At 44.8% G+C, this 25,956-nt stretch overlaps 1 protein-coding gene across 11 annotated transcripts in view; it reads right to left on the bottom strand.

Moving 5' to 3' along the window:
- Positions 1-5,882: 5,882 nt before the first annotated feature.
- The window catches only part of LOC143373994 (uncharacterized), a 146,976-nt gene continuing 126,902 nt past the window's right edge, over positions 5,883-25,956 (bottom strand). For 8 of the 11 annotated variants that reach the window (XR_013086593.1, XR_013086595.1, XR_013086592.1 and 5 more), the window contains 2 exons: positions 11,326-11,532; positions 5,883-6,153 (listed from right to left, as the gene is read on the bottom strand). Coding sequence is in view for 6 of the 11 variants with exons in the window: in XM_076821769.1 (XP_076677884.1) it covers positions 11,337-11,532 (196 nt within the window). In the remaining 5 variants the exon portion in view is untranslated. Of the gene's footprint in view, positions 6,154-11,313; positions 11,533-25,956 lie in introns of all 11 variants that reach the window. The other 3 variants (XM_076821776.1, XM_076821786.1, XM_076821813.1) reach the window with 2 other exon arrangements.

Here is a 25,956-nt window from a genome sequence, read left to right as displayed (position 1 = left end):
AATGTCGCATTCTATTATATTAGCAAAATCTCCATGAACTATATACGATAAATTCCATTTCTAAAATCGTTTTATAGATGTCACTGCTAAAAACTCAAAAGTAGTGATCCTCTAGTAGGGAGTGATCGGTAGAACCGCAGCCATTTTGGAGCAAAACCGGAAATAACATAACCTAAACGTTTATCAATCTCTTTCTATTAGTATCACAGACGATGTATAGAGCTCGGCAGCTCCAGGGTCCTCCGAGGTCCTCCAGGCCAGGAAGACCGACGACGACTGAGCTCCGTGACCTCTCCACCTAGACTTCGAGAAACGATGTCCCCCGATCAAAACAAGGTCGACGGTTAATAACAATAGCGAAATCCAACGAATTCTTCGGCAAAAATGGATTTTCCGCTGAAATATCCACTAAAGTGGCTATTGCTTTGACAAATAATATTAACAACATTTACACTAACCGCCCAGTATAAATTATTATCAACTATGATCGATAGAACTCGAGATATCAAGCAATTAGTAACATTTGGCCATGGATTTGCAAATGATTTTGGGAGAGAAATCCGCGTGAGTCGTTGACAAACCGAGCCAAAGCATAGCGTAACAAGAGCCTACCCTCTTATGTCAAACTCTCTCTAAATAAGTCACACGTATACAAGTAAGCACACACCTTTCAGCATTTCAACACATTTCAGAGTAGTTGCTGAGTTGGACGCTGTTCATGAACAGAGGTCGCTAAATTCAGTCCTCAAATTATGGGTCGGTAACACAGATTGGGTGGCGACACGAAGTCCCATAAGGTGATGGGTCTATTCTATACCTCGTCTGTGCCACTACCTTCAGACCTAAAATTATGGATCGGTAATACAGTTTGGGTGGCGACATGAGCATCCATAAGGTGATAGGTCTATCCTATACCTCGTCTGGTTGATAATTTTTCACGTAGTAATGTATCATAGAACGATAAGTTATTTACATAAGTTAAAAGACACTGAGGACTGTATGTGCCCACGCAAGGTGATTCTACAACCCCTTCACAGATGTCAGTCTGTATTTTTGATATTCCTGTACCCTACATACTACTACCTTCTGCTTTCAAGCCGTGCTATACTTAATTAAGGTATAAAATACTTTTATTGCGTTCCACTAAGAGCACATTTTCATTACGCACAAGATTTGCAAGTACGGCTCTATGTTCTTTCACTGGGAAGATTTCAAACATGGGAAAAGGAACATTCTATACTAAACACGGTACTCATTTCTAGTATAATCGCATTTCACCACAATCGTTCGCGCAAAATTCTTCCTCTTAAGCATTACCTCTGTCCTCCCGAGGGTGTGTCGTTTGTCTCTCGATCCCGCGGGCTCCTTTTCAGTATTCGCCGCACACATACACAGAGCGAACAGGGACAGACGTCAGTTTAATTCGTATTACTTTCCTCATAAATCCGTCGGGATTCGCGGCCGTTGGAGGGATAGGGGGATGAGTGAAGTCCACGGGGGTAAGCGATATAATGTCGCATATAACGCGATAGAGGTATACAGGGTGTCACAGAAACAAGTGACCAAAGCTTGAGAACTTATTTGGTTTTCCTTCAGAGTTAATAAGGTACACACATTCGAGGACACTTTCTTTAGAGCCCCACCTATACTAAAGCTGGTACAGTTAGAAAGGGTACCTTTCTCCATCATTCTTTTGACTTCATATTGCCAGACCTCTGAGTTAGCATAACTCGAACAGAAAGCGTTCCAGAATACTAAGTAAATCATTCGACCTTCTTTCAACTCCAAGGCGAGTAGGGTATTCTCACAAACTTTGTCCACTTATTTCTGAGACACCCCGTGTGTACGCGATATGTACGGTTAGCTGCACCAGTCCACGTGAGAGGGGACCTCAGTCAGAAACTGGTGGTATAACTCCTCTTCTTCCCCTGGCCCGTTACAGCCACCCCCTTTTCCTCGGTTCTCCTTGAGCCGTGGCTGTACCGATTCCAGACAGTTTTTGCTGAAACATCGCGCCGTTGATCCGGCATTTTCCAGGCCGCTTGGTTTATCGCTCGGCCTGATCCCTCTGTTCGTACCGCGGTGTTACAAGCCCCTGCAATCGATGTTTTCATCCCATCTTCCTTACCCGACTCCCTCCGGTACCCCTGGCCCCGCCCCCACCGCCCCTTCTCGCCCGCTTTCCCAGCGATTCCAGTCTTCTACCGTATTTCTCTTTATCTTTCCCCTCCGCGCCCCGTCCCAGCCCCAAACGTTCCTTCGAGATAACCGCCGCCATTTGTCTCCCGGCGGCGGCGTGTACCGTAGCTACACGCGGCGATGTAAAGCTACCTACGATCTCCTGACCGTACACCGGAGACCTGGATCCGCTTGCGCCCGAGGAAAAAGAGGTCGATTCCCTGCGGCGACGGAGTCGGCAGCGGGAGCGCTCTGTCGAGGATTTCTGTTCCATGGGGTCCCGAGGAGCTTCGGAGGAGGGAACCGTGGCGCTTATCGATCTCCGTGTAGCATCGTCTCCTTCGATGTCACGGTACCCCTGGTGCCTACTGGCGAACGCAATGAGTTTTGGGCGATTAGTTCTCTGCGGATTTAAACCACTGGAGTGACCAAATTTGCAATTAGAGTGATTGATCCGGAGTGTCCAATTTTTATTTCAAGGTTTAAATCTAAGACTATTAGCTAAGAGTGTACTGCTTTCTTTAAATGTAGTTAACAGTCTCTGTAGTGCTGTTAGAATAATATAATTCCAAGTACATACTAAGAATAAGCTTGAAAGGCAAGAAGTTATAAGTTATCGCAGCTGTCGCTAACTGGATCATTTCACTTGCACAACTCTCCCCTAATCAATAAAGTCAGAATTCCATCCTCCCTTGTAACCCCGTATAGAAGCATGTAGAATGGCCCCGCCGTACAAAGACAACGAGATGCAAGAGCGCGGTTTCGGCCACCCCTGGGTCGCGGAGGGTGCTGAAACGGTCGTCGAATTTATACATCTATTTCCAATCACGTTCGGCCACGATAAAGGACTTTTCTCCGCGCGCGCGATCGTGTACCACCCCCTTCAGGCACAGGATTTTGTTTCCTGTGCCGTTCTCGCGTGCGCGCGCGCGCGCGACCGAATAAACACGCCAGGGACACGCGATCTGATATTCAATATCCTCGGCTTTCCCCTCGGGAGAGTTTGCCAGGATCTCCAGCTAGCATACGTCGTATCCAGTTTCCGCGTGTTTCGAGCCCGTCGGATATAATAGATACATTTCTCCATCTTCCAATATCACTGGCATATTGGTGCCGCGAACACTTTTCCGTCCAGCAATTATTCCAAGGAAATTTCCCTCTGTTAGTTTCTTCGTTTTCAGTGGAACGAGATGGTTGATACCCTTGGTAAATAAGCGAGACCATGATTCGCATTTTAATTACATGTTCGCGATTTACAATTAATTGGACATAAAAATGGGAGAAGAGAGGAGGAAAATAGGAAAACAACGAAACAGCCTCCCGGGGGGAAATCTGAAGTTCAAGGACTCATCTTCGTAGCTTCTAATCTTCTTGTCATATCAGAAGTAGTGTTCCTTCTCGAGAATGCTTTCCCGAGAATTTCTCGAGAAATTTTATAATTGCTTCTTTCTTATTTCTCGAGAAATACTATAATTTCTCGAGAAACTTAAGTCTAGGAAAAATATTATAAATCTCATTTATTTTCGTAAATGAATGTATTACTAGTTAATCGCGTACGTATAAACACATCTACAATTTATAATACATCTTATTAATAACATTAGAATCTATATAAATTCCAATAGAAAATCACGGTACAGAAGATTCGATATTATTAACTGCTGAAGGTGCTCTTAAATTCTTATTTAAAAATTTAGAAAAGTTGTATACTGAATTAAGTACCTAATGAGTTTTATTGTGGCTATTAAAGAATAAATATAGAAAGGAGGAGATAAGACTATTGTATCCCGTATAAAATTTTTGCATGATCCAGAATTTCTCCTCAAAGGGCCAAAAGATGGGTAAAAGATTTTGCCACAAAAAAAGAAATAGATTCGCTGACACTACATTAGACACATTGTGCTATTTAAAAATAAATTTTAAAACCAAAAAGTAATGTTTCGCTTTGTACAAATTTTGTATTAAATAAATTTACCAATTAGATTTAATATCTATTTTTCATCTACACAAGTTTTGTATAATTTAGTCAGGAATAATCATTTAGTTAAAGTTTTCTTGTATTTTGATAAATATTATCAACATTATTCCAAAAATACAATTTTTCCAATATTTTTTTTTTTCAATTTCTCGAGAATTCTCAAGAAATACGATCTCATTTCTGATTTCTCGAGAAACAAAAAATATGGAGAATTCAGGAACACTAATCAGAAGGAACCCGTTTCCGAGGGAGCGATGGTTGGGGTATAGCCAATAGTAGCGCAAAACAGGTCTATGCGCAGGTTCCTTCTTATATGACAGAGTATATAGCAGGATTTATTGTAAATCTCACAGATCACTCCATCTCCAAATACAACCCTCCACTCCAAAAACAGACCAGTTACACAGCACCGACGTTCCCTCTAATAACTAAGAACCGAAGTTCACAAAACTACATCTTCCTCGTCACAGATGAGACCCGAAACATTTCTCTGTTCAAATAAAAGAAATCCCCTATCGAATCACTCCCTCCACCCGACCCGCGACAAGTGTCCATCATCCGCTGTCAGCCGATTTCCTTGCGGGGTACGTATTTTGACAATTCCTTCGGGAACGAGGAGCACTCGGTCCCCGAACTCGCCGCGCCGTCCAGTGGATCCCGGTTGTCCATTAACTCGACGCCCTTTAATGCATCGTCCCGACGATGCCAGCAAACTGGCTCCACGGTGTTTTGACACTCGCCGATGCGTGACGCCTCGTCCGCTCCATACGTCGCCCGATCCATTTTGCACCGCGATTTATTCGCGTCAGCCCTCTCTCTCGGACACCCCCCTGGCTTTTCTCGCCGGTCGCAACCGCGAGAATCGTCGTCCGGAGCGACAGAGACACCGCCCTCGATATTTCATTCGAAAGGGGTGGGGGATGGGGAAGACAGGGAGAAAGATGTCATCTAGCGGTTCCGGAAGTGGACGAAGTGCTGCAATCCCGCAAGATGTGTGGCCCAGGCCGGAAGCGGGCCGCTGGAGGGTATAAATTGAATCGGGCCATCCGACGCGTAAAAGCGACTTCGCACGCCCTTTAAATTCCCGATGCGCGATTCTTTCCGTTCCACGGTGCACCGTGGCCGGCGACAACCATTACGAGCCGGAAAACGCCAATAATTCTGGCTGACAACGCGAGCTTATCTTCGCACTGTGCTGACCCCCCGCGGGAGCTCTTGCGGCTTCGGATTCGCGGAGTCCGATCTTCGAGGATGCTACGCGTGGCGATCTTGGCTGCAAGTATGTAGTTGCCCTCTTCTTTTATTTGTCTTTTTCCTGTTTCCAATGATATATGACCGGTTGAGGATTACGGAGGGTAACTGAGTGGCTGGATCGACTTTCGAATTTGGACAGTTCAGTTGAGGGGACTATGAGCATTCTAGGTTGATGGACTTATTCTAGTTTGGGTTTATTATCAAACTACCTATGGTATAATCTCTTTTGTGTGTTTGGAACAATAATATATTTGTTGAACTTAATTAAATACAATACTGGAAGGCTTTATATTACGTCACGTATAGTTATTAAGAAAAAGAATAAATAAAAGCAGAGCCTGCAACTACAAGCCTGAAGATTAAACTCATATCGAACCAACATCTTTGACAGGGCTCTCTATCTGAACTTAAGGTATCACTCTGAATTTCTTTGCACGAGTGCCTACTGGAGGGGATTGGAAATTGATAGCAGGTGGAATTAGCGAGACTCCATTTACTCGTCGAAGTTGCATTTAATTAAGCCTTCCTTACAAACGATGTCTTCATACCCTTACGTAATCAAACGTGGTTTAGTTGTTCATGCTGAGCTGCGTGCCTCTTCTAACAATCTCCTTCGAGGGTTGCTGACTAGTGTGCTCTTGAAGAAGGATATCAGAGGGTCGATCAGGCAGAGATCCGTGTCCTTCTAGGCCGACTAGGTCCATAATCCCGGATGACCATTATTTCGCAGAGCACATTCACGTCTACAAAGGGAAATATCCAAGTCTGATAAAATGAGCCTTCCAAACGTGCAGCTTTCATACAAATATTATAGCGATACAATATCACTATACTCCAAATTGTTCCTCGTTCAGGTATGAGATTACCTATACCCCGATATCCGAAGCTTTCTTCACAGATCGTACTCTATTCCCAGTTGTCGGGACTCGACCCAAGTTCACGAGTTTCCTTCCAATAGAACCATTGGAATTCTCTCGTGAAACTGGAGCCTGTGTTAGGTAAGAATGACCCAGAAAATCGCGCGGAGCAAAAGCCACGACCAGACGGACATTTATCGGACACGGTGGTCCACGGGATCAGGCTGGAATATTCTCGTCCGGGTTGCGGTAACCTGTGGCTAGCTCTCGGCTTAGATACACGGAGCTTAGATCCGCCTTGGGTTTGGTTTAGGACCCTCGCGGAGGCGATACGTCAACGTCATAATGGGGGCCATAAATCCGGCTCGCACGCGCCTAAACCTCGCTCGCGGAGACCGCACGCGGACCACGGTCCGCAACCGTTAATAATCCGCCCCCGTCGCTATGCCCCCAACTTAGTTTGCACGCTGACTTTGTTAGATATTGCTGCGTTCATCCATCACCACCGACGCGATCGCTCGGATCCTCGGGGCGCGGAATGCATCGTGGGAATGTAAATCACCCCCTCAGTGTCTTGGACATTAGAATCTTTGCAAGGAACAGGTTTGTGATTTCACTCTGTTGTTGCTGATTTTGGGGGTGGGAAACTGGGGAGGTAAGAGGGACACCTATGTGATTAATCTCCTCTGTTATTACATAGGCACCCTTGTGTACTATAGATGAATTGAAAATAGATTAAAGATAATAGTAAAGTTTCTACGCAGGAGCTAAGAAAGGGACCTTTATCACCCTTAGTTGTACCTTTAATATCTCCTCCATAATATCGATATTCCTTCAAAATTTGGGTCCCCATATATTTTCCTAAAAATACCACTACTTCCCTAAATAATTCAGTCTCCCGATACCCTTACAAAAACGTCAGCCACTTCCCCCCGCAAGCTCCACCACTTAAGCAACTCGACCCTCTTTTTTCTTGCAACAACCACTCGAAGAGCCTCGGCGCACGCACAAGCGTCGTATATTATCCTTGTGCCGGGTATCGCGATTCATTACATCGTGTTTAGATAATTAATAAAGCGCGGTCTACGTAAATAACGCGGCCCGGGTATCGCCCGTGATCGCGCGCGGCCCGGCGAGTAATTTTACTCGGCGTTTCCTTTTCCCTTTATCGTCGCACGGGCGAGCGTGTCCCGTGTTTCATTCGCAATCAGCGGAGCAGTAGCCCAGAAGGCTTGAACGGTGTGTCGTTCATGGCGGGGCGTAAGTGGTGGCAGTAACCTGAAAGTTATCGCGCGGCCAACAGGGTCGTAACGAGCACACCGCGTAGAATGCAGGTTACCGGTCGAAGGGAACGGCATTCTGCCTCGCTGTTATGGCCACTAAGGCTTGTTTACACTGACGTTGTGTCCACCCCGCGATAATAGCCCGCAGGCCGCGATCGCGCAGCTGGATACTGGATACTGGTCCCCCTGCACTTATCCCCGGACCCCTTTTTAATTTCCCGATAATCCACGATCGAGTGGGTGCAAATTAAGAGGTTATATACGAGTCGGTCGCCTCGTTATCATCGTTTCTTATACCGAGTAACGGCTCGGAGCGTCCGCCTGTACCGCTGCTGCGATCTCTTGGGACGTGCTTCACGATTTCTGTGTAACTTCTGTGACTTGGATTTATACAGCATGGGTGGAATCTTCGTGGAATTTCGCTGAAATAAAGGAGAGAATTTGGAGAAACGAGTATCATTCCCAGCGGCGGATTTGTATACATGGGGGTGGCAAGTTTACGGCGAAAGAAATTGAAAAAGGTAGCAAAATGTTTTTATTTTAGCTGCTTTGACCGGATGAGTTCACTTTGTTTTCGTATAGCAAATTAGCAATAACTCACTTGCCAGTTGTCATATTGAGTTAATTTTAAAATTGTCACAACTCTAAATTAAAATACTTGATGGTATATCACGAAACTGGCAGCAGACACTAGTCAGCCTAGGGGCGCCAAATCTCCAAATCTTCCCCTGATCATTTCCTCATTGTTCGTTGAGTAAAGGAGAGTAATACAGGCATGACGGAATTCCAAAGAATACAATTTTAAGAAGTAAGGGATGGAAGTTGTAGTAGCGTTTCCTCTGATCTTTGTGATCATTGTTTGGTAAATGCTTCAAATGCATCAGAACCCGGCAACAGGGTAACGTATCTGAACATCTATCCAAATGTATCTGAAAGAGCTTTGTATTTGTCAGCGTCGAAGAGGAGAATAGTTAGCGGTTGGGGTATCCAGGGGTAAGTGGTGTCTATGGAGGAAATTAATTCCAATTTTCGCCAGCATTGCAACCAACTCCACCTAGAGACCTGAGGATACGCTGATATATCGTATCGGTACATACAATTTCATCCTGTTCCGCTAGCTAACTACAGTGTTTCTGTTCATATTGTAAGTATCTACAACGAAGCTAAAAACATACAAATCAATTATCACTCTCGAGAATTTCAGTCTCTTCAATTCTTTCTATTTAATTATTTAATGTCCCATCCCCCGTTAGGGTATTAGTGACCACGACTTAAACATACACATTACAACTTCAATTCTTATTTACCTTCGTATTATTTAATGCAATTTGCTCGAAATTAACTTCATCAAGTTTCCATCTCCCACAGAGCAGCGTTGATGCCCACTTCGAGATAATTTCGCGTCTGAAATTATTATCTTCTTAACACGACTACCAATTACTCTCCAGATCGATGCTAAAGATCCTCCATGAGAAGTGAAGCGCGGGTGTCGGTGGGCAAAGTGTATTTTTAAGCGGCGCAGACTGCTCTCGACACGTCAGCTTGGAATGATCAGGGATGCCATAGGCGTCGCTCGTAACCGTGCGAATATTATTTCTGTCCCGGGAGGTTTTAAACCTTTTTAGTATGCAAACAGACGGTTCTCGGGGCAATATAACAGTGGCGTTAAGGGTTGAAAGTCACGGAGAATGTAGATGCGGGCCGGGAACACAGCTACACGGGGCGCGCCTTTTTACACGCGGCCGTTTAAATAATATCGCATTAGTCACGACGCCCGCAATTTCCATCCGTCGGCGCAATTTCTTTCCGCCGCTCCCGCGAATCACGTAATCGCACGCAACCGCTACTAATTCCATCGTTTGTTTCACATCAAATGAAATTGATTCCTAGGGGTGTATTATGTACTTGACGAAGGGGGGGTGCAGAGTTCTGGCAAATTTTAATTCAAACAGACTTCAGTTCGGTAAGACAATTCTACAAAATTCGAAACTACATTCGCTAAGAATTATGTGCAAATTAAACTTTCACGAGATTATCACTGACCCAAGGGATTCTCCGTTAAACTATTAATATAATACTAAAATCAGATTTCTTAATGTCTCCGTCGTTGCGTTAGAATTCAGTGAAAGGGAACGCAAACAGAGGAGATTGTAAGGACGCAGATTTTTCGTCCAGCCACCATTATCGTCGCGTTAGCGGACCAAAACCTGAAGTAAAACGTACGCGTCCGAGCTGACAGATGCATAGAATTTTTCTCGAGTCCTTCCGAGTCACCTCGACGCGAGTAACGGATGCCATGATTTCCCAGGGGTCGCGGGGTTACCGTATATTTTCATGCGAATGCTTGGCCCGCCCCCGCCCTCCTGTCATATAACGATGTAACCAGGCGACTGACCGTGGAATTTAAATGCCATTATGAATATTTTTCACCGAGCGAGCTAGTGCTTTACCGAACGTGCACGTAGAAATTGAATGGCACGTCGGTGAGAGTGTTCAAACATAACGCCCGTTCATTTGTATACGCTAGCTTTGTGAGTGGTATCACAACTGTCACATTATGCGCCCTTCAGCTCCTGTGTGAATTCTGCCTTACGGATACACACGCTCTGCGAAAGTAGAATGCGCAAGCAACGACAAACTGGACTCAAAGTCCCTTTGTGGCTATAAATCGTACGAATAAAGTGTGTAGAGGTGGGATGGTATACAGAGTGGGGAAAAAAGTCGCGAGAGTCAGCGAGAGAGAATAAATTTAATTTCCTTGAAAGCTACGGTCCAAGAAAAACCATCACGCGCAGGGGAGACTGGGGTGGGGGGCTGTCAATCTCCAAACGAATCGAAAAATTAATCTCACTGAACGAGCGAAATTCTTTGAAAAATTCTCGTCCCTCCTATGCGAAGCAAGGGTTGAGCGAACGAACTGTTATTGAGGATCGACAATTCATTCTCCACCGAGGCGTCTCCTTTCGCGCGAACTCTTTCATCACCGAGTGCCATACGAGTCCATAGTTTACATCCCTCGATGTCGATTACACAATATCCACTAACCCCCAATTACGCTCATACCAGGACCATTCCAAGCATACTACCGATCGCTGGGTGCTCGAGATCAATCAGAAGCTACAAACGAGTAAGGTGGGGGTGAGTCCTGCTGGTAGCGGACCGCTGCAGGGTAGTGTCGTCTGCTCAAAGACGACGACAACGTCGACGACGAGGACGACACTTGCTGGTCGCCAAGAGCAACGTAGCAACAACCCCGTTTAGTACTCTCGGCGTGTCTGCGCCGTAGAGGGTACAGAGGGACGCCGAGATGGTAACGCGACGTTCGTCGTAGTCGGCGGTGGTGGTGGTAGCGGTGGTGGTGGTGGAGGAAGAAGAACAGGGATAGCGGTGTGGTGGTGGTGGCCGCGATGGTGGTGGACGGGGAGATCCAGCTAGAGGCGTTGGGGGTGCGTGGGGTGAGAATAAGGGTGGCTGGAAGGCGAAGAGTGGGGTGGCAGGATGCGGGACGGCTGGTTACGGTGGTGTTGCGGGGTGTCGCGGGGGTGGTCGAAGCAGAGAGGCGCAGGAGGCAGACACGGAGGCTGGCAGGGACGGAAGGAGGGCCCGCTGCGGGGAAGAAGGCGGAGGAGGGTGGCCTGGGTGGTTGGTTGGTGATGCATTGCGCGAACTCCCCGCGGCGAGGTCACGTGACTCGTACCCCCGGCCTATCATTGATCGCTCCCCGGAGAAACGTCGGACACACTGTGCCCACCAAGCATTGTACCTTGCACCTTACCGCCGGCTTTCCTAGCGCATCCTCTGGCCAGAGGGTGGCGGAGGGGGTGGCCGAGGCGTTCCATCAGAAGCGCCCTCCGGGGCATCCAGCCGCTCCTCGTGATCTTTCGCGCTTTGTCCTCCCACGACGTTTCTCCTGGCCCTCTCCGTGCTCCTTCTTTTTCGGATCGACGCTCCCGTGTTGCGGCGACGTGTTTTCCAGTCCGACCTGTCGCGGCAGAAAAAGAGGAGAGGGAATGATTTGTACCTTTTCCTTGGACGCGCGTTTGACAGCGTTTTTGGGGATGTCGGACTTCCGTCGTTCCTTTTTGGGTCTTTTATGCTTGGAATGTGGGGAGGGGGCGAGATTGGTGGGCAGGATCCTTCGAAAATTGGACAGAGGTGGTTCAAGAAACAGCATCGTTAGGTGTACAGTTTCTAAAATATCTGGCTTTTTCGCTTTCACGAATTTCCCAAGTCCCCACGCGTAACACCGCCAACTACGACACTGTATAGTGTAGAGACTCCATGAAGCTTGGTAGCTGACAACGCGGCCGCAAAAAGGGAATTACTGCTGCTAGTAGTTCGCAGTAGTATACTGCTACCAGGGACAGCCAGCAAGAAGCACGCCATATTATATAATTCCTGCGTCCTTACACCGGGCTTCTCGTGTCCGATCGTGTTCATTAGACAAAAAGGTCTTGCACGTACGATTGATCTGCGTGCCAGGGCGATGCTCGTTCACCTGCAAAACCCTCGAAGCGCGTTCCTTTTAATTGATCCGCGAATTCGAGGAAGCGTGCCTTTCCAAGGAAGACGCTCGCTGGAACCGGCTGCGAGGGCACGGGAATTTCTCGGTTACAGGATCGTCGTAAGAACGGACGTCGTGGAAGTAGTTTCTCGTGTCTCTTCTCGTTAACAAATAGTATCTCTCACTTTCACAATTTCGCCTCTCGGAGAGCTGCTCCGGGTTACTCCTCGTGCACTGTCAACCGAGGCGTACGAATTATACGAAATTTCACTGTCACGACAAAATTACTAACTGCTGTCGAAAGAAATGCTCGAGAACCACAAGTGTCTCTGGGTCTGTTTATTAATTGGCAACCGTGTTGGTTAACGAGCCCGGCATCGGCAGTTTCCTTAGTGAGATAACATCGTCGAGGATGACTTTCTATTGAAATGTAGGACGGCGGTACAAGTTGCAGCTGAACTTTGGGAACAGCTACTATTCACCAGAATGAACAACCAAGTCTCAATTAATGTGGGTCTGAGAGTTATATAAGAGTGACCCTTGAAACGTCTAAATTACCGATTTTCAGGAATAATGGGGCCTAAGTAGTTATGCGAAAAGCTACCAACCCTTAAAACGACCAAATTCAGTTGAACACAGTACGGATTCCAAAATTTACAAAAAAACGAAAGCTACATTTAAAGCAATATTAATTATACTATCTACTCGCTATTAAATAACACATTAAAAAACATTGTAAAACAATAGCAAGAAATAAAATATACCCAACAGAAATAAAGCTACCCTTCATTAAAAATTAAAATCTTCAAACAACATTTTCACTCCAGTTCCAGATCATTAAGGGTTGGTAGCATTCGACTAACTAAAGCCATTAGTGGAGGCATTGGAATTAGATTTTTGCTGTCTGCAGTAGCAACTGTAAGGATTGCAGACCAGAGAAAATGTTTAAGCAACCAGCTTTCTCTTACAAGAATCAGAATTAGTGCCTAAAGAGCAAGGATGACGGAAGCTTCCTATGCAATAGAATTCAAACATAATCTCCATTAACAGTCTCTAATCACATCTACCTTCAAACAAGACACTCGTCTCACTCAGTTCCTCCCGAAAGCAGTTCCGCGCACACCCTCGTACTCCGCATTCGAAAACTTCGTCCCCAATTGTCTTCGGCACCCAACGTAACATCGAGAGCGTATCCGTGCACCATTCTCGATCGTCCACGTCCTGTTCGCAGTGGAGGCTCGCCGGCTGCCGTTGCCGTCCAAGCGGCGGCGCTAATTAGTAAACGATATTTAACGTGGCGTAATAACGATCTCGCGTGTCCGCCCTGGCGGCGCGCGTTTCCGCGTTTGTCCAACGTGTAATTATGAAAATTGCGTTTGCTTTACGAGCCGACGGTGATCGTTACACGTGTGAACGCCGCGACCAGATATTCCAGCGGTGATTGTGCCGCGCGTTTCATCGACGTTAACGCGATAACGGTCGAGCAGCTTATTAAGCGACTTGGAGCCGCGGAAACTCGCTCTGCTTGCGATCGGGGACGCGATCAGAGGAATGGAAAGGGACGAGGTCTGGCTAGGACGAGGTTGCCCAGCGCGCAGATTTTATTGCCCCGTCGCGTTTTTCTCGCGTCTCCGCGTCCAGATTTATTCGCCTGCCCCTCTGCTAGCGCGGGCCTGCGAATTCACTCAGCTCTGCAAAGTGGTCGGTGTGCGTGCACGTGGAAAGCAGAAGTCACGCGATTCCATCGAACCAGCGGGATAATTAAATCTGTCAGATAATTAATAGATTCTCCGCGGGAGCGAACGGCCGTGCTCTTCCAGCGAGCGATGAAAATTTATAAAGAGGCGATCTCCTATCGCGTTCCTCGACATTCCACCGTGACGGCAGTAGCGAAATCCCAGTCGAGACCGCCGTGCCTCGTTGCGCACCGAATGCTCGTTGTCCAACCAGACCAACGTATCAATTAAGGTAATAAATTGTACGCTGCGGAAGATTATTGCTCTTATCTAAGGGGCGGCTATCGAGCCGGTAGAACAAACACTGTGTTCTTTGCGAGCGAGTTTTCTAGTAGTCAAGCGCCGTGTAGGGTCTGGCGGACTGGTTGCTGCTGCAGGGGTTCGAGGGTGCTTCGAATTTAATCAACACGAATAGAAACGATTTTTAACGTAAAACGTGAGTGTTGTGTAGGAATGATTAATCTACGAGTGCATTAAAGCTCGACATTTATTCTTTAAGGGTACTCCTAAATCATCCCAAAATTATTTCTTATTATCTTCAAGGATGTCCAAATAAAGCCGAAGAAGTTTTGTAACTCTATGACGTTTACTTTTTTTTTTAAAATAAAATCCTAAAAATTATGTATTGTTGGAGTGATTCGATGAGGGGTGTTTTTAACCCGGGAGTAGGCGCATGTCGGTCTTTTCGACCGACGATTTCGTATGTTTTGAAACATGATCCATAGCGTTCGACTGTTTACTTTTTCCGTGGAGCTGTTCCTCTTTGAAGGAGTTCTTGACTTATTTACGTTACGGAGCGACACTTAGTGCACTCGTGTAGGTTTTAAATCGTACATATTTACGCGTCGGTCTTTTCGACCATAGCGCGCCTGCTAACGTTAGCCTCGTTCCATCTGTCGCGTACGACGCGTACTGTGTGGCAATCATGGCTAATACTAATTTCCGAGATTTCTTATGGATTGAAAACATTGAAGACGAGATCAGTGATTCCGCAGAAGATTCCGATTATGTTATATAATCCGATCACGATACAGATTCGGAAATTGATTCTGCGGATATAGAGATGTCAGATGTAGAGGAGGCGTGTACTTTGAGCGAAGGAAACGTCAGTATTTATTCTTTATTCTCAAGATGCAGTTCCTAATCCGAGGAAAATATAAATATTTAATACGTTTACGAAACCATAAATTTATAAGTATATTTTTTGAAAAACAAATATAAATATAAAATATATTAGATAATTGCTATTATTGAAAATTAAAAATCAAGTGATAAATTCAAATTGATAAATAGACAATGTAATTTTATATTTTGCATTCGCGCAACTTTTTGTATATAACATTTTATTTTTAAAATCAATTACAATGCATCATTTGTATAAAAATAAATTTTCCAGAACTCATAATATTATAATACGATTAATCACTTTATCATAAAAAAATGAAGATTATTTACGTATAACGATTCTGAAGTAAGTAAAATACAGTGTTATGCATTATTTATATTATTTTAGTCATTTTATTAAGTTATTTCTGATTACATTACCATCGGTCGAAATGAACGACGTGCGCCTACTAACGTAAATTATTTGGCGCGCCTACCCTCGGGTTAATGAGTGGATGCCAATCTTATAGGAAATCTTTAAGGATGGAAATACGGGAATAAAGTTAGAAATGAGATTGGGAAGAAGAATCGATTATTAGGTATTGATAAATCATTGCAGCTTTATTTAGCACCAACATTCGAATAAAGATTCTTGTTAGAAGTAATAGGAGAAGCTTCTGGGTGATCCTGTGACGTGGTTGGCCGGGAATCAGGGATTTCCTGCGGTCCTTTTGTGATGCAAAGGAAAGGAGGGATAAAAAGAGGCCAGGGAAATCGAGGCGTCGCGGTGTCTTTCGGAATTAAGTAGTTAGGCCGCCCTCAAAGGGTGCGCCTCTCTGACCCGTTCAGCTCGCAGCTTGCTTCTTTCCCGCGAAAACTCTTTAAATCGTGCCTTCTGCCTGCGGCAGGAGTTTATTAAAAGGGTGAAGTTCGGGGTGGAGCGCCGTGGAACGGACACCCCAGAGGCGGGCCCTGCTTTAATATATTTTGATTGATAGGATTAGCAGCCACTTAACGCGGGACGCCTCGGAAACTATGTTCGAAGGCAGAAAGAAAGAAAGAGGGATGAGGATTCTTTCGCGAGAGGGTGGCTGGCCGTGAGGGATGATCGACGGTGTCCAATTGAATTACTCGCGCCCTCTTCGAACTTCAATTAAGATATTCTCATCTCTACGTATTCTTCAATTTACAACTAAACTGTATCGATAGAATATCCCTACAGGCAGCACGTCTGCTCAGATATCTTAATACTTCACACATTCATTACTTATCTACGGAGAGGGACACGATTCGATCGATTTTAACGAAGCGATAAACGATTACTCCACTGCCAAACAGTGGCGTAGCTGGGATTTCATTCAGGGAGGGTGAATAAATAGTGAAACTGAATTTCGAATTCATGAACGCGGTTAGAAATCAATATAATCGGTATCGCGTAATGCAGAATTACTTCACTATTTAATTCATCCTTATTTTGTAATAAATTTATTTATTTTCTGACGAACGGCTAATTATCTTTTAGTGCCCACTCCTTTCCCACCTTCGCTATGCCCATGCTGCCCAAACACGTTGCGTCGCGATCTTTCAAATCGCAATCCCATTACCTCGGTTCCGCATAGGAATTCTCTTCACCTCCGACAACTGACGGCCCAATTACCACGATCTCGCTGCAAAGTGTCATCCGCGTCGGTTTACCCCAAACACATATACAACGGGAGAATATACGTATAAGTATATCCGCGGGTTTTTCAGGGATGCAAATGAATTCCCCGGCCTTGCCGTTCGTAATTCCATAAATTCGCTGTTCGTCTCAACCGGCTGACAGACGGAAAGACGGCGAAAGAGGCGGGCGAGGGCGAGCCGGATGGTGGCGACGCGGTAAAGCCGTGTTAGAGAGAACGAAAGAGGGAGGAAGAGGCGGCAGGCACCGAGGGGGATGGGGGTACAAGAATAATTGAAGACGAGTTTCCTTCGGTTCGGTGGATAGGGATGGTTGCGCGGCGTCAGGGGTGGGTTGTTGATGGAGGCAGCACCAGATGTTATCTTCCTCCTTGGGGTGACGCCATCAACTTTTAGACAATGCGAGGACTTTTCGGCGAAATATCAAACTTCGGTCGCGTCTTGTCGTTGCCAGCCACCCGGCCGCCACCCCCTCCGCCTGCTGCTCGTCGCCTAGCAGCTCGTGGAAGTCGGTGGCGGCCGATTGTTATTAAAATGTAAATTTCGCGGGAAATTTGTCCGGAGCGACGAAGCCGGCCTCCGCTTCTCGCTCGGATTGCGCGGACACGCTGACTACGCGTTCGCCTTCCAACTTTTCCAAGATGGATACACGCTTTCGGTTGGGGGTAGGGATTGCAATATCGGGAAACCGGTAAATCGCGAGAAATACCCTAAAATTTTTACCGGTAATTCGCCAAATTTTTACCGGTAATTCGATAAATTACATATAGCAATATAGCCCATATATGCGTTCATTAATTCCATCGACATTTACAACGTTATCAGTAAAAAAGAACACTTCATTTACTAATAAAGACGAAAACCGAAGTATCTCATGAAGAACCAACTCTGATCCAAAAGAAAACTAAGAATCTGAATCAGTCATGAAAACATGGACGTATTTTCAAGTAGAAAAAGTAAGGGGAAAATATATACTATGAATGGCATATGATTTCTTAATGCCTACCCGGCCAACAAGTGTAGAATCTGAGAGCGCTTTATCCGTGGCTGGATTATTTTGTACAAAAATTAGGTAGCGATCAGGACACCAAAGTTTAGACGAATTAGCTATGCTTTTGCGTGCTTATTTAATAAAAAGAATTGTTAAATAAAGAATATTTAATTATGTATGTAAGTTAAGATTCTTTTCATTGTTTTCGTGGTGACGATCCATATTAATAAGGATTGTCAATAGTTATACAAATATATCTATTTTGTGCTATATCATTTTATATTTTATGTTCAGAATAGTTTTATTTTCATATAATTTTTTATAATGCTCGATTAGAGTTAATAAAAAGTTTTCTTGTAATGTTTACTCTTATATTTTCAATACCTTAAAAAATACCGGTAAATTATCGGTAAACCGGTTTTGATTAAAAAATTTTACCGAATCACCGGTAATCGAAAAATTCGGTAATTTTGCAATCCCTAGTGGGGGGATGTGCTGACGGAGGTGAAAATTGTTAAATCGATTTTCAAAGAAATATATACCGGGTTATAGGTCCGCGGTCATGTTTGGCGGCATGTTCTGTATGTCGAATTAATCAGATAGGGTTGATTTAATTTAGCCACGGGGTTGTTAAGTGTATGTTTAGGTATTTGCAGTTGAAGTTTGCTGATATTTATACGGTGCTTCGGTTAAACTGTGTCAATCTTGTAGGATTCGACGGGTAAGTAGAATTGGAGGGTGATAGACAGACACGCCAGCCAAATCGTGTGCTCTATGAATCTTCAGAATCGATTTCCGAGGAAACGAGATACCCTTTCGCCCTACATCCTTGACTTGCTTCTACGCACAGCATCGCCTCTTTTTCAAGTGTTCCTCGAACCATTTCCTACCTCGCATGCAGACTCGTTCAACTTGAACACAAGGTTTTGGTACCCACCTAGCACCCCTAACAAATATTTCCAATATAAAAATAGTTTCGATTCTAATATTCTTCCTAATCTTGATTTCATATATATCCTTATCTTCTATTCTTTCCCCCTCCTCTTCGAAATTAAACCGTAGCGATATCAAAAGCTCCCCACCCGCGCTTCACTTCTCTCTCGCATCGTCCTTTCTCCATCTTCCACCTCGATTCAACAAATACCAGCTCGCCTGTTACAAGCTCATTATTCACCCAGTATTCGCCGTCAACGACTCGATTGCCGCGCTACGTCTACGCGATCTTCTGGTGGCCGCTCTGGAGCTAAAAGAGCCATCCGGTGCAGGGTGGAGGAGGAAGAGCACGGAGATAGGGCCGGGCGACCCTCTTTTACTCCGTGGATGTAGCAGCTCGGCGATTATGGCCGTTCGAGTCGTGGAAAGGAATCGAATGATTTGATCTCGGCGCGATAAGGGTCCCTAAGGTAAGCCTGCACGGCGGACCAGACGGAGAAAGAGAAACGAGGGGGTGAGGGTCCGGGCAGCGGGAGGAAGGTTAAAACACGACCGCCTTCCAGGGCGAGGGGTGAAGACCAGGTACCCCGAGGTTGGAAAAGGAGGCACGGACATTTCCGATGCAGAGCTGAAAGAGCTGGTGGTCGAGGAAACGACGCACAGTGGTCTAATTCGCCAAAAAGCTGGCCAAAATGCAACTTTCAAAGTATAAAACAGCGTTTTGCTACTATGGCACATTTGTTATATACATTGCAATGTAACAAATACTGTTTGAAAAAATCAAATACAGTAATCAGTTATTATTATATAAACCTTCAAAGTTGGCTTAATTTCTTGGTCCTTAATGTCTTGATATTTCTATCATTTTTAATGTATCACGCAAAGTTTCATTGAAGGAATTCATTTGTGAAATGTTTCACCATTAAAATATGTGTTATAAACATTAAATTTGCATAGCAGCAGTGCAAAATATTTGTACATTTACCCGTGTATTTCCCTTCCCAATATATCCTACATCTTAGTCCTCCCTTAATAAAGAACGAGGAAAAAAGTAATGTTATACGCTTTTATACGCAAAGAGAAGAAATTCTTTATTTCAAGTACACTGCCTAGAAGGATATGCAACTGAAAAATTTTGCTATAATTTGCTACCCTATGAGATATTTACATTTAAAGTGCTTAAGAGGGTCTTCTACAGTTATAGACAATTTTTTGCATTCTCCGGAATTTTTTTATAACGAAACTATGAAACTTCTTCCATTGACGTTTTTTTACATGTATTTGTTCATTTTTCAACAATACTTACAAATTTTTACAATGAGAAATAATGAAAATTGGTGGCAGTACACAGCCTCGTACGCAAAAGGGTGTACCGAAAGAATATTCTCATTGCTCTCATAAAATCTCAAGATCTACTTAACCGATTTCATTCAAATTTGGTGTGCATCTTCGATACACATGTTGCTATAGCCCGTACTAGAATGAAGTCAAGATTATTATTTTTTTCTACTTTTCCTTACTCTGGAAATGTTAACAAAAATTTCGAAAATTGGTATTTCAACTTCAAAATACCACTTTTTCTAATTGTCAATGTTTAACGAAAACAATTATTCTAAGCTAAAAATATGCCATTCATCGCCTATTGAACGAATAAATAATTAAACGTTCCATTGATTCTCGCAACATTAACACGTTTTACGAAAAAAACACGTAAAAGACAATATTTATGCAAGCGGTATTACATCCTCCATTATGAATATTACATTTTCGATGACACATTTGATATCAGCGACCACGAAAACTCTAAAGTACTAGGTGTCTGTTAAATTTGATATTTTTTCAGGTACTCAACCACCATTTCTTTTCTTTTTGCAACTTTCACTTCGGATTGTGAATCAGCGACCTCGGAAACCCTTGTATACCAGTTTTTCTACACCTCGGAAGATGCCTTCATATTTTGGCCAGCTTTTTGGCGAATCAGACCACTGTGCGACGACGGGGTGGGTGGGCTCGGCGTAGGGGCAGGCGGGTCAGGGGTTCGAGCACCTTTATCGACGCCGTTCTACTCGTAAATTGAATCAAAAGGAGCGAAATGAGCAAGGCAGAAGGCCGTGGAAGGGGGTGGGGTGGGTGGACGAGGATCGAGCGCGACTCAGTAGTATTTTAGCCGGAGTTAAAATGGCCCTTTAATCAATGTCCCTTCTTAACTACAAGCCATGAGATAAACGACCGGAAATGACGGCCCGATAAGAAAATTGCTTACCCGACGTCTCCCTGGGAATTGCCTCGATTTCCCAGGATCCCAGCGCCGCGAGTCTCCTGCTCTATCGCCCGGCTCCTTCGCGAATCGTTATCAAAATGGATGTCCTTCTCGGTGTCCTGTCGCCACTTGGCTCGTCGGCGATCCGCGCGGGTGCAGAGGGGACGGTTGGTCGGTAGTCGCCATTTCATCGCACGCAAACGAGATTTCCACGGGTTGCCTGCCTGCGCTCTATCGAACGGCCGTCGTTACTCTCGCGTTCTCCTTCGGATCGCTCGCCGACCTTTCCCCCCTCGAGTTTCCGTGCTTTCTCCTTTTTCTCCGTCCCTCTGTCTTTTTCTCCCCGCTTCCGCGGGGAGACGCGGCCGAGTTTAACCTCGACGCTTTACGAGAAAGCGTATTCCCGCGACGGGGACGGCTTGTTAACCGTGCAGCAGGTTACACCCTCGTTTACCGCGGCGACTTATTGCAGATATCAATCTCTGGTATGCGACCGCGGGGCTGTTGCATTTGCATGCACGGGCCGCGCTCGCCGGCGACAGGTGCACCCCGCTCGCAGATAAGTTGGCATTTTTGCGCCAATTATTGGCATTTCGCGGGGTCCCAGCCGCGGCGGATAAGCGGCGGCCTTAACGAGCATCGTGGCATAATGCGCTCGCCTCCTCTTTGTTCCGCGGGCTCTTCACTTTTCGAGCGTGACGCAGGTGCTGGCCGTTCGGTCGGAGTGGTAACGCCGCCGCTTGGAAATCGGCGGACTGGCGATTTCTCATCGGCGGAAACAATGTGGCTTTATTAACGGCCTGTAACGAACAGGATATTGTAGATTACTGTTCATGTTTCGTTACTAAGAACGAGCACCCGGGGCACGGTCTGGAATAATACACTATCTCTATAGTTATTTTTAGATCGGATCCGAAGGAAGATCTGTTCGGTTTGTGGTAGAATTCGCGCGGGGATTCCGAGCGAAAGGTTCTTGTCCCCTTTTACGAATCGAGCACGGTACATTTTTGCGTTAACCCTCGCATTGTTCGATGACCGAGCTCCTTTATCGTTAAAGGGATTCAGCGGATTAGCGCTGCAAACTGCATCGACCAAATATGTTCTGTTTTCCTGTAGGGGAGACCGGGGCTAGTTGATACGTTGTTCTGTTTTCAATTTTTTTTTCATTTTCGTTTGAATTAATTACTTGATAACAAATATGCTAAAATATACTTTGGTCCTTCCTCTTTAATATATTGCAAATGAAAAGTTGAGAAAATTCATGCGAAATGAATGAAAAAATGTTATTTGGACGAAGGTACAGTGTATCAATTTACCCCATTGCGGGGCTAATTGGTACGTTATTCTGTTATCAATTTTTTCATTATTTATTTGAATTAATTACTTAATAACAAATATGCCAAAATATGCTTCGGTCCTTCCTCTTTAATACATAGTAAGCGAAAACTTGAGAAAATACATACAAAACGAATGAAAAAATGTTATTTGGACGATCAATTTGGATGTATCAAAACTATTTACTTGTTCTCTGTATAAACGAAAACAGTTAAGCAACGATTTTTAACGTCAATGTACACAGGGATTCAATCCAAGCCTTCAAATTATTTTCAGATCTTTGGATAACACAATATAAGTGTTGAAAATCTGGATTAATTCTTTGCGATCGGTCTAACCTCGCATGACCATAAACATTTGCGAGTCTATAAGATCTTTGTATTAAAACATTTAACATTAAAATTGGTGACATTTGATACTGGTATTAGTTCTTCAATTGACATTTGCATTTATTTCGTCGAAATCAAAAATTTATTTTTGTGGTTTCGGCCATAAAATCGCGAAATTTCTCCACTGTGCGACGCTGCGTTGCTCGTCTGAATTGACTGTAAAAGTGGACATACCTGCAATATTTGTGCACTAAACCATCGATAAAATAACAGATTTTACATCGTAACAGATCAAAATCGACCCAGCGTCAGTCGCGGAGTCGAATTATGCACCGTCCGAGGCTTAAATCCAGCTCATCTTCTCCGCCCCCAGTCCCAAACCCTCCCGCCGTCACCCAGCCACCACCGAAATCACCTTCAAGGGTCCTCATTCAACACGATAGCCCCACGAAACGCAGCCGTTACAATATCAATTCATCGCGAGATCTGCGATCGCGGAGAACGATCAGGCAACATCCATTCGCGTCCCCACGAGGGGGCGAGCGCGCGGTACCCGCGCAAAATGTCTCCATAACACACGTAACGTACCCCCATAAATCGTGGCCGTGAAACGGGACAATAAGTGCCCCGACGCCTCGAACACGGTATCCACGAGATACGCGCGCTCGACATCGACCTCGAGAAATTGAAACAACAAGGGTCTGCCGGCGCCCGGCGAGCGAACCGTATCGTTTGATATTCATCCGTTCCTCGCGGAGGGCCTATCGATAAACGCATCGGGAACGGCGGACCGTGAGAAAGGCGCGCGCGTCTGTCCACTATACACCCAGCGAACGATGGAGACGTCGTCACCGCGTATCTGGAGCACCGCGGTTCGGCCGATTCGCGCGGCAATTATCATGCAAATAGCCTGGTCGTTCCGTAACCGCGGAATCGCGAGGAATTGAAACTGGCCGCGAGCCGTGGCAGACGCGGACGCCGGAACGGCCGCGAGGGTTGTCGGCATTTGAATGTCCTCCTTGGTCTCGGAGAGGCAGGGAGGGGAGAAGTGGATAGCTGTAAGTCAGTTTGTTGAAAGGGGTGGAGGAGCGAGAACGGGGAAAGGGGGAGAAAAGGAGCGAACGTGAGGAAGAGGAAGAGCCTGGATGCGAGAGGGAGCGAGGGGGGCAGGTTCGGACGTCGGGGCGAAGGGGGACGTCGTGCTGGAGGAACGAGCGGCTCGACACGCTGTTAAGTATGGGTTTACGGCAGATACATATCGCGACGTATATATCGCGTCTCGGCCGAGGAACTATGCGCCGGTGTCGGGGAGGTGTCGGCAGCCGACCGGCCACCGCGTCCAGAGATGCTTTCGATCGGCTGCGCCGCGATCATTTCATTAATTACTGGTTGAACAGAGGAGAGTATCGGTATCGCGGTGTTACCGACTTTGGTAGCATGTGGGGGTGCTGTTTCAAGGGAGCGCGAATGGGGAGGGATATAGAAACGTGCATTTTGACTATGTAGCGGTACCTCCGGCTCCACCGCAAGAGGGCGTTTCGACCGATCCCGCTTTCTCGCAAGTTCTCGCTCATCTACTCATTCGTATGTAAACCAGTTTCGCCGTACCTCCTAACATTACTACTCTTAACCCATTGGCGAAGCTATTTAAACTGCTCGGTCTGACCCCTGGAATCCAATTAATTAAATTGTCAAAAACTTAGCAGTGTTCTTGTGTAACATTTTATTTTGTGTAGAATAAATTACGATACCTACTGACAATTAAAACGGCATTGAAACGGTTGTTACGGAAACGTTCCGTAATGGATTGTTTTGTCCCTGTGGCGCCACTACCGAACTATTCTATAGCAACTGATTAATTGTCCTAGTGTTTTTGAAATTAAAATAACCGGTTTTATATGCTAGAGTTAATATGTAAAAATGGATTAATTATTTAATTCAAAACGATAACATTTTGATTTGAAATCGCCTCGGACATACACATATTGCAGTAGGTGGCAGTTTACTGTAAAACTAATCTACATGTGTTCACATTTTCGGAAGAAAAATACTAAATGAGAGAAAAATTTATATTTTGTACGGATTTTAGTTATTTTAGTTTTTTTTTTTTCATTTGCTTTGTATGGTGTGTATTTTATTGTGTTATATTCTTTGTTGATCCATAAATATTAAATGAACTCAAAAATTCTACGGATTTGTACGGATTTTAGTTAATTTAATTTTGTTTATTTATTTGGTTTTGTACAGATAGAATATATTTTATTTTGTTATATAAAAATATATTACAACAGTAATTTCATAAATATTAAAATAAAATAAATTAATTTTAAAATAAGTACAAATATTTATTTCCTATTTTAATTACATTTCTTGTGAAAAATCGAAAACTGGTTCTTTGGGAATAGTGGAATTCGGGAACTGGTTTGTTCAAAAGTCAGTTTATGTATAAACCCTCCACAGAATTCAAAACATAGTATTTTAATATATAAAAAACACTCGTTAACATCCCCGCGCTTAAGGCACGGCCGACTAGGGATAAGCCTTATCGATGAGTGCACTAGCCCCAGGTCCCCAGGCCCTTCAACTGTTCATCATCCCACGTCAAGACTATAAAGGTGTGTATCGACTTTGCGAGGCTTGCCGGAGCACATAACTATGTTATGTAAATAATAATTTAAATATTGCTTTAAAAAAAAACATTTCATTAAAGGAAACAGCTAAAATGGACTTCAAATTCGGTAATGGAGGTGTTATTTGTTTACAAAAAAAAAATATATAACACGTAAACTATTCATATGTACGAAAAGAGATTATCCAGAGGTATTTCAGCATACAATTACAAAATACAAAAACTTAATTTTAAGGGTTGGTGATGGAGGTAACTTGAAGAATATGGATTCTTCGAGAATTATTTTCACGCGGTTTTGTAGATATAAAAAAGGTGCAACTTTTGTTAAAAATTCTTTTCGATATCTCTCATCGTTCTCAACATATTCCCACGGAAAAGAAAGTTCTGCATCTTTTTCAAGAAGTGATTTCACCCTCCAAAACTGTGCTATGGCACCAACAAAAATATGGTTGCGTTACGGATCTACTTGCACACCGAGGTTCATAATTATCTGAATTTCCGGGTTGCCGAACGTCCGTTGTCAGAAACGGTAGAATCACCACGAGCCGCGAGCGGGAGACAGAAAAGGCGAGAAGGTGCGCGGTTGAAAGGCAAAGGGGACCAGCCAAAGACGGCAGAGGAATGAACGGTACGGGGCAAGGTACCAGGCGAAAACATGGAAGCTCGAATACCAGCGACTAAGTACGGACTCCGAAAAGCACGTTGCTATCGGTGGTACTCGGTCGCGGTATATAAATACATCGACGACGAACGAAGGGAGGGGGGGCGGGTAAGCCCTATAAAAGGGGTACGGAGAGAGAAGGATGACCGTTGGTCACCGTCGAACATCCTCGTGGCCGTCATGCCAGCGGCGGGCTCGCCGCTCGAGTGGCGTGCGCGCGCGCGCGTTCACCGGGGCCACAATG

Source organism: Andrena cerasifolii, chromosome 1 (assembly GCF_050908995.1).
Source record: "Andrena cerasifolii isolate SP2316 chromosome 1, iyAndCera1_principal, whole genome shotgun sequence".
NCBI lineage: Eukaryota > Metazoa > Arthropoda > Insecta > Hymenoptera > Andrenidae > Andrena > Andrena cerasifolii.
The sequence above is the reverse complement of the archived record's forward strand: the minus strand, read 5'-3'. Positions and strand labels throughout refer to the sequence as shown.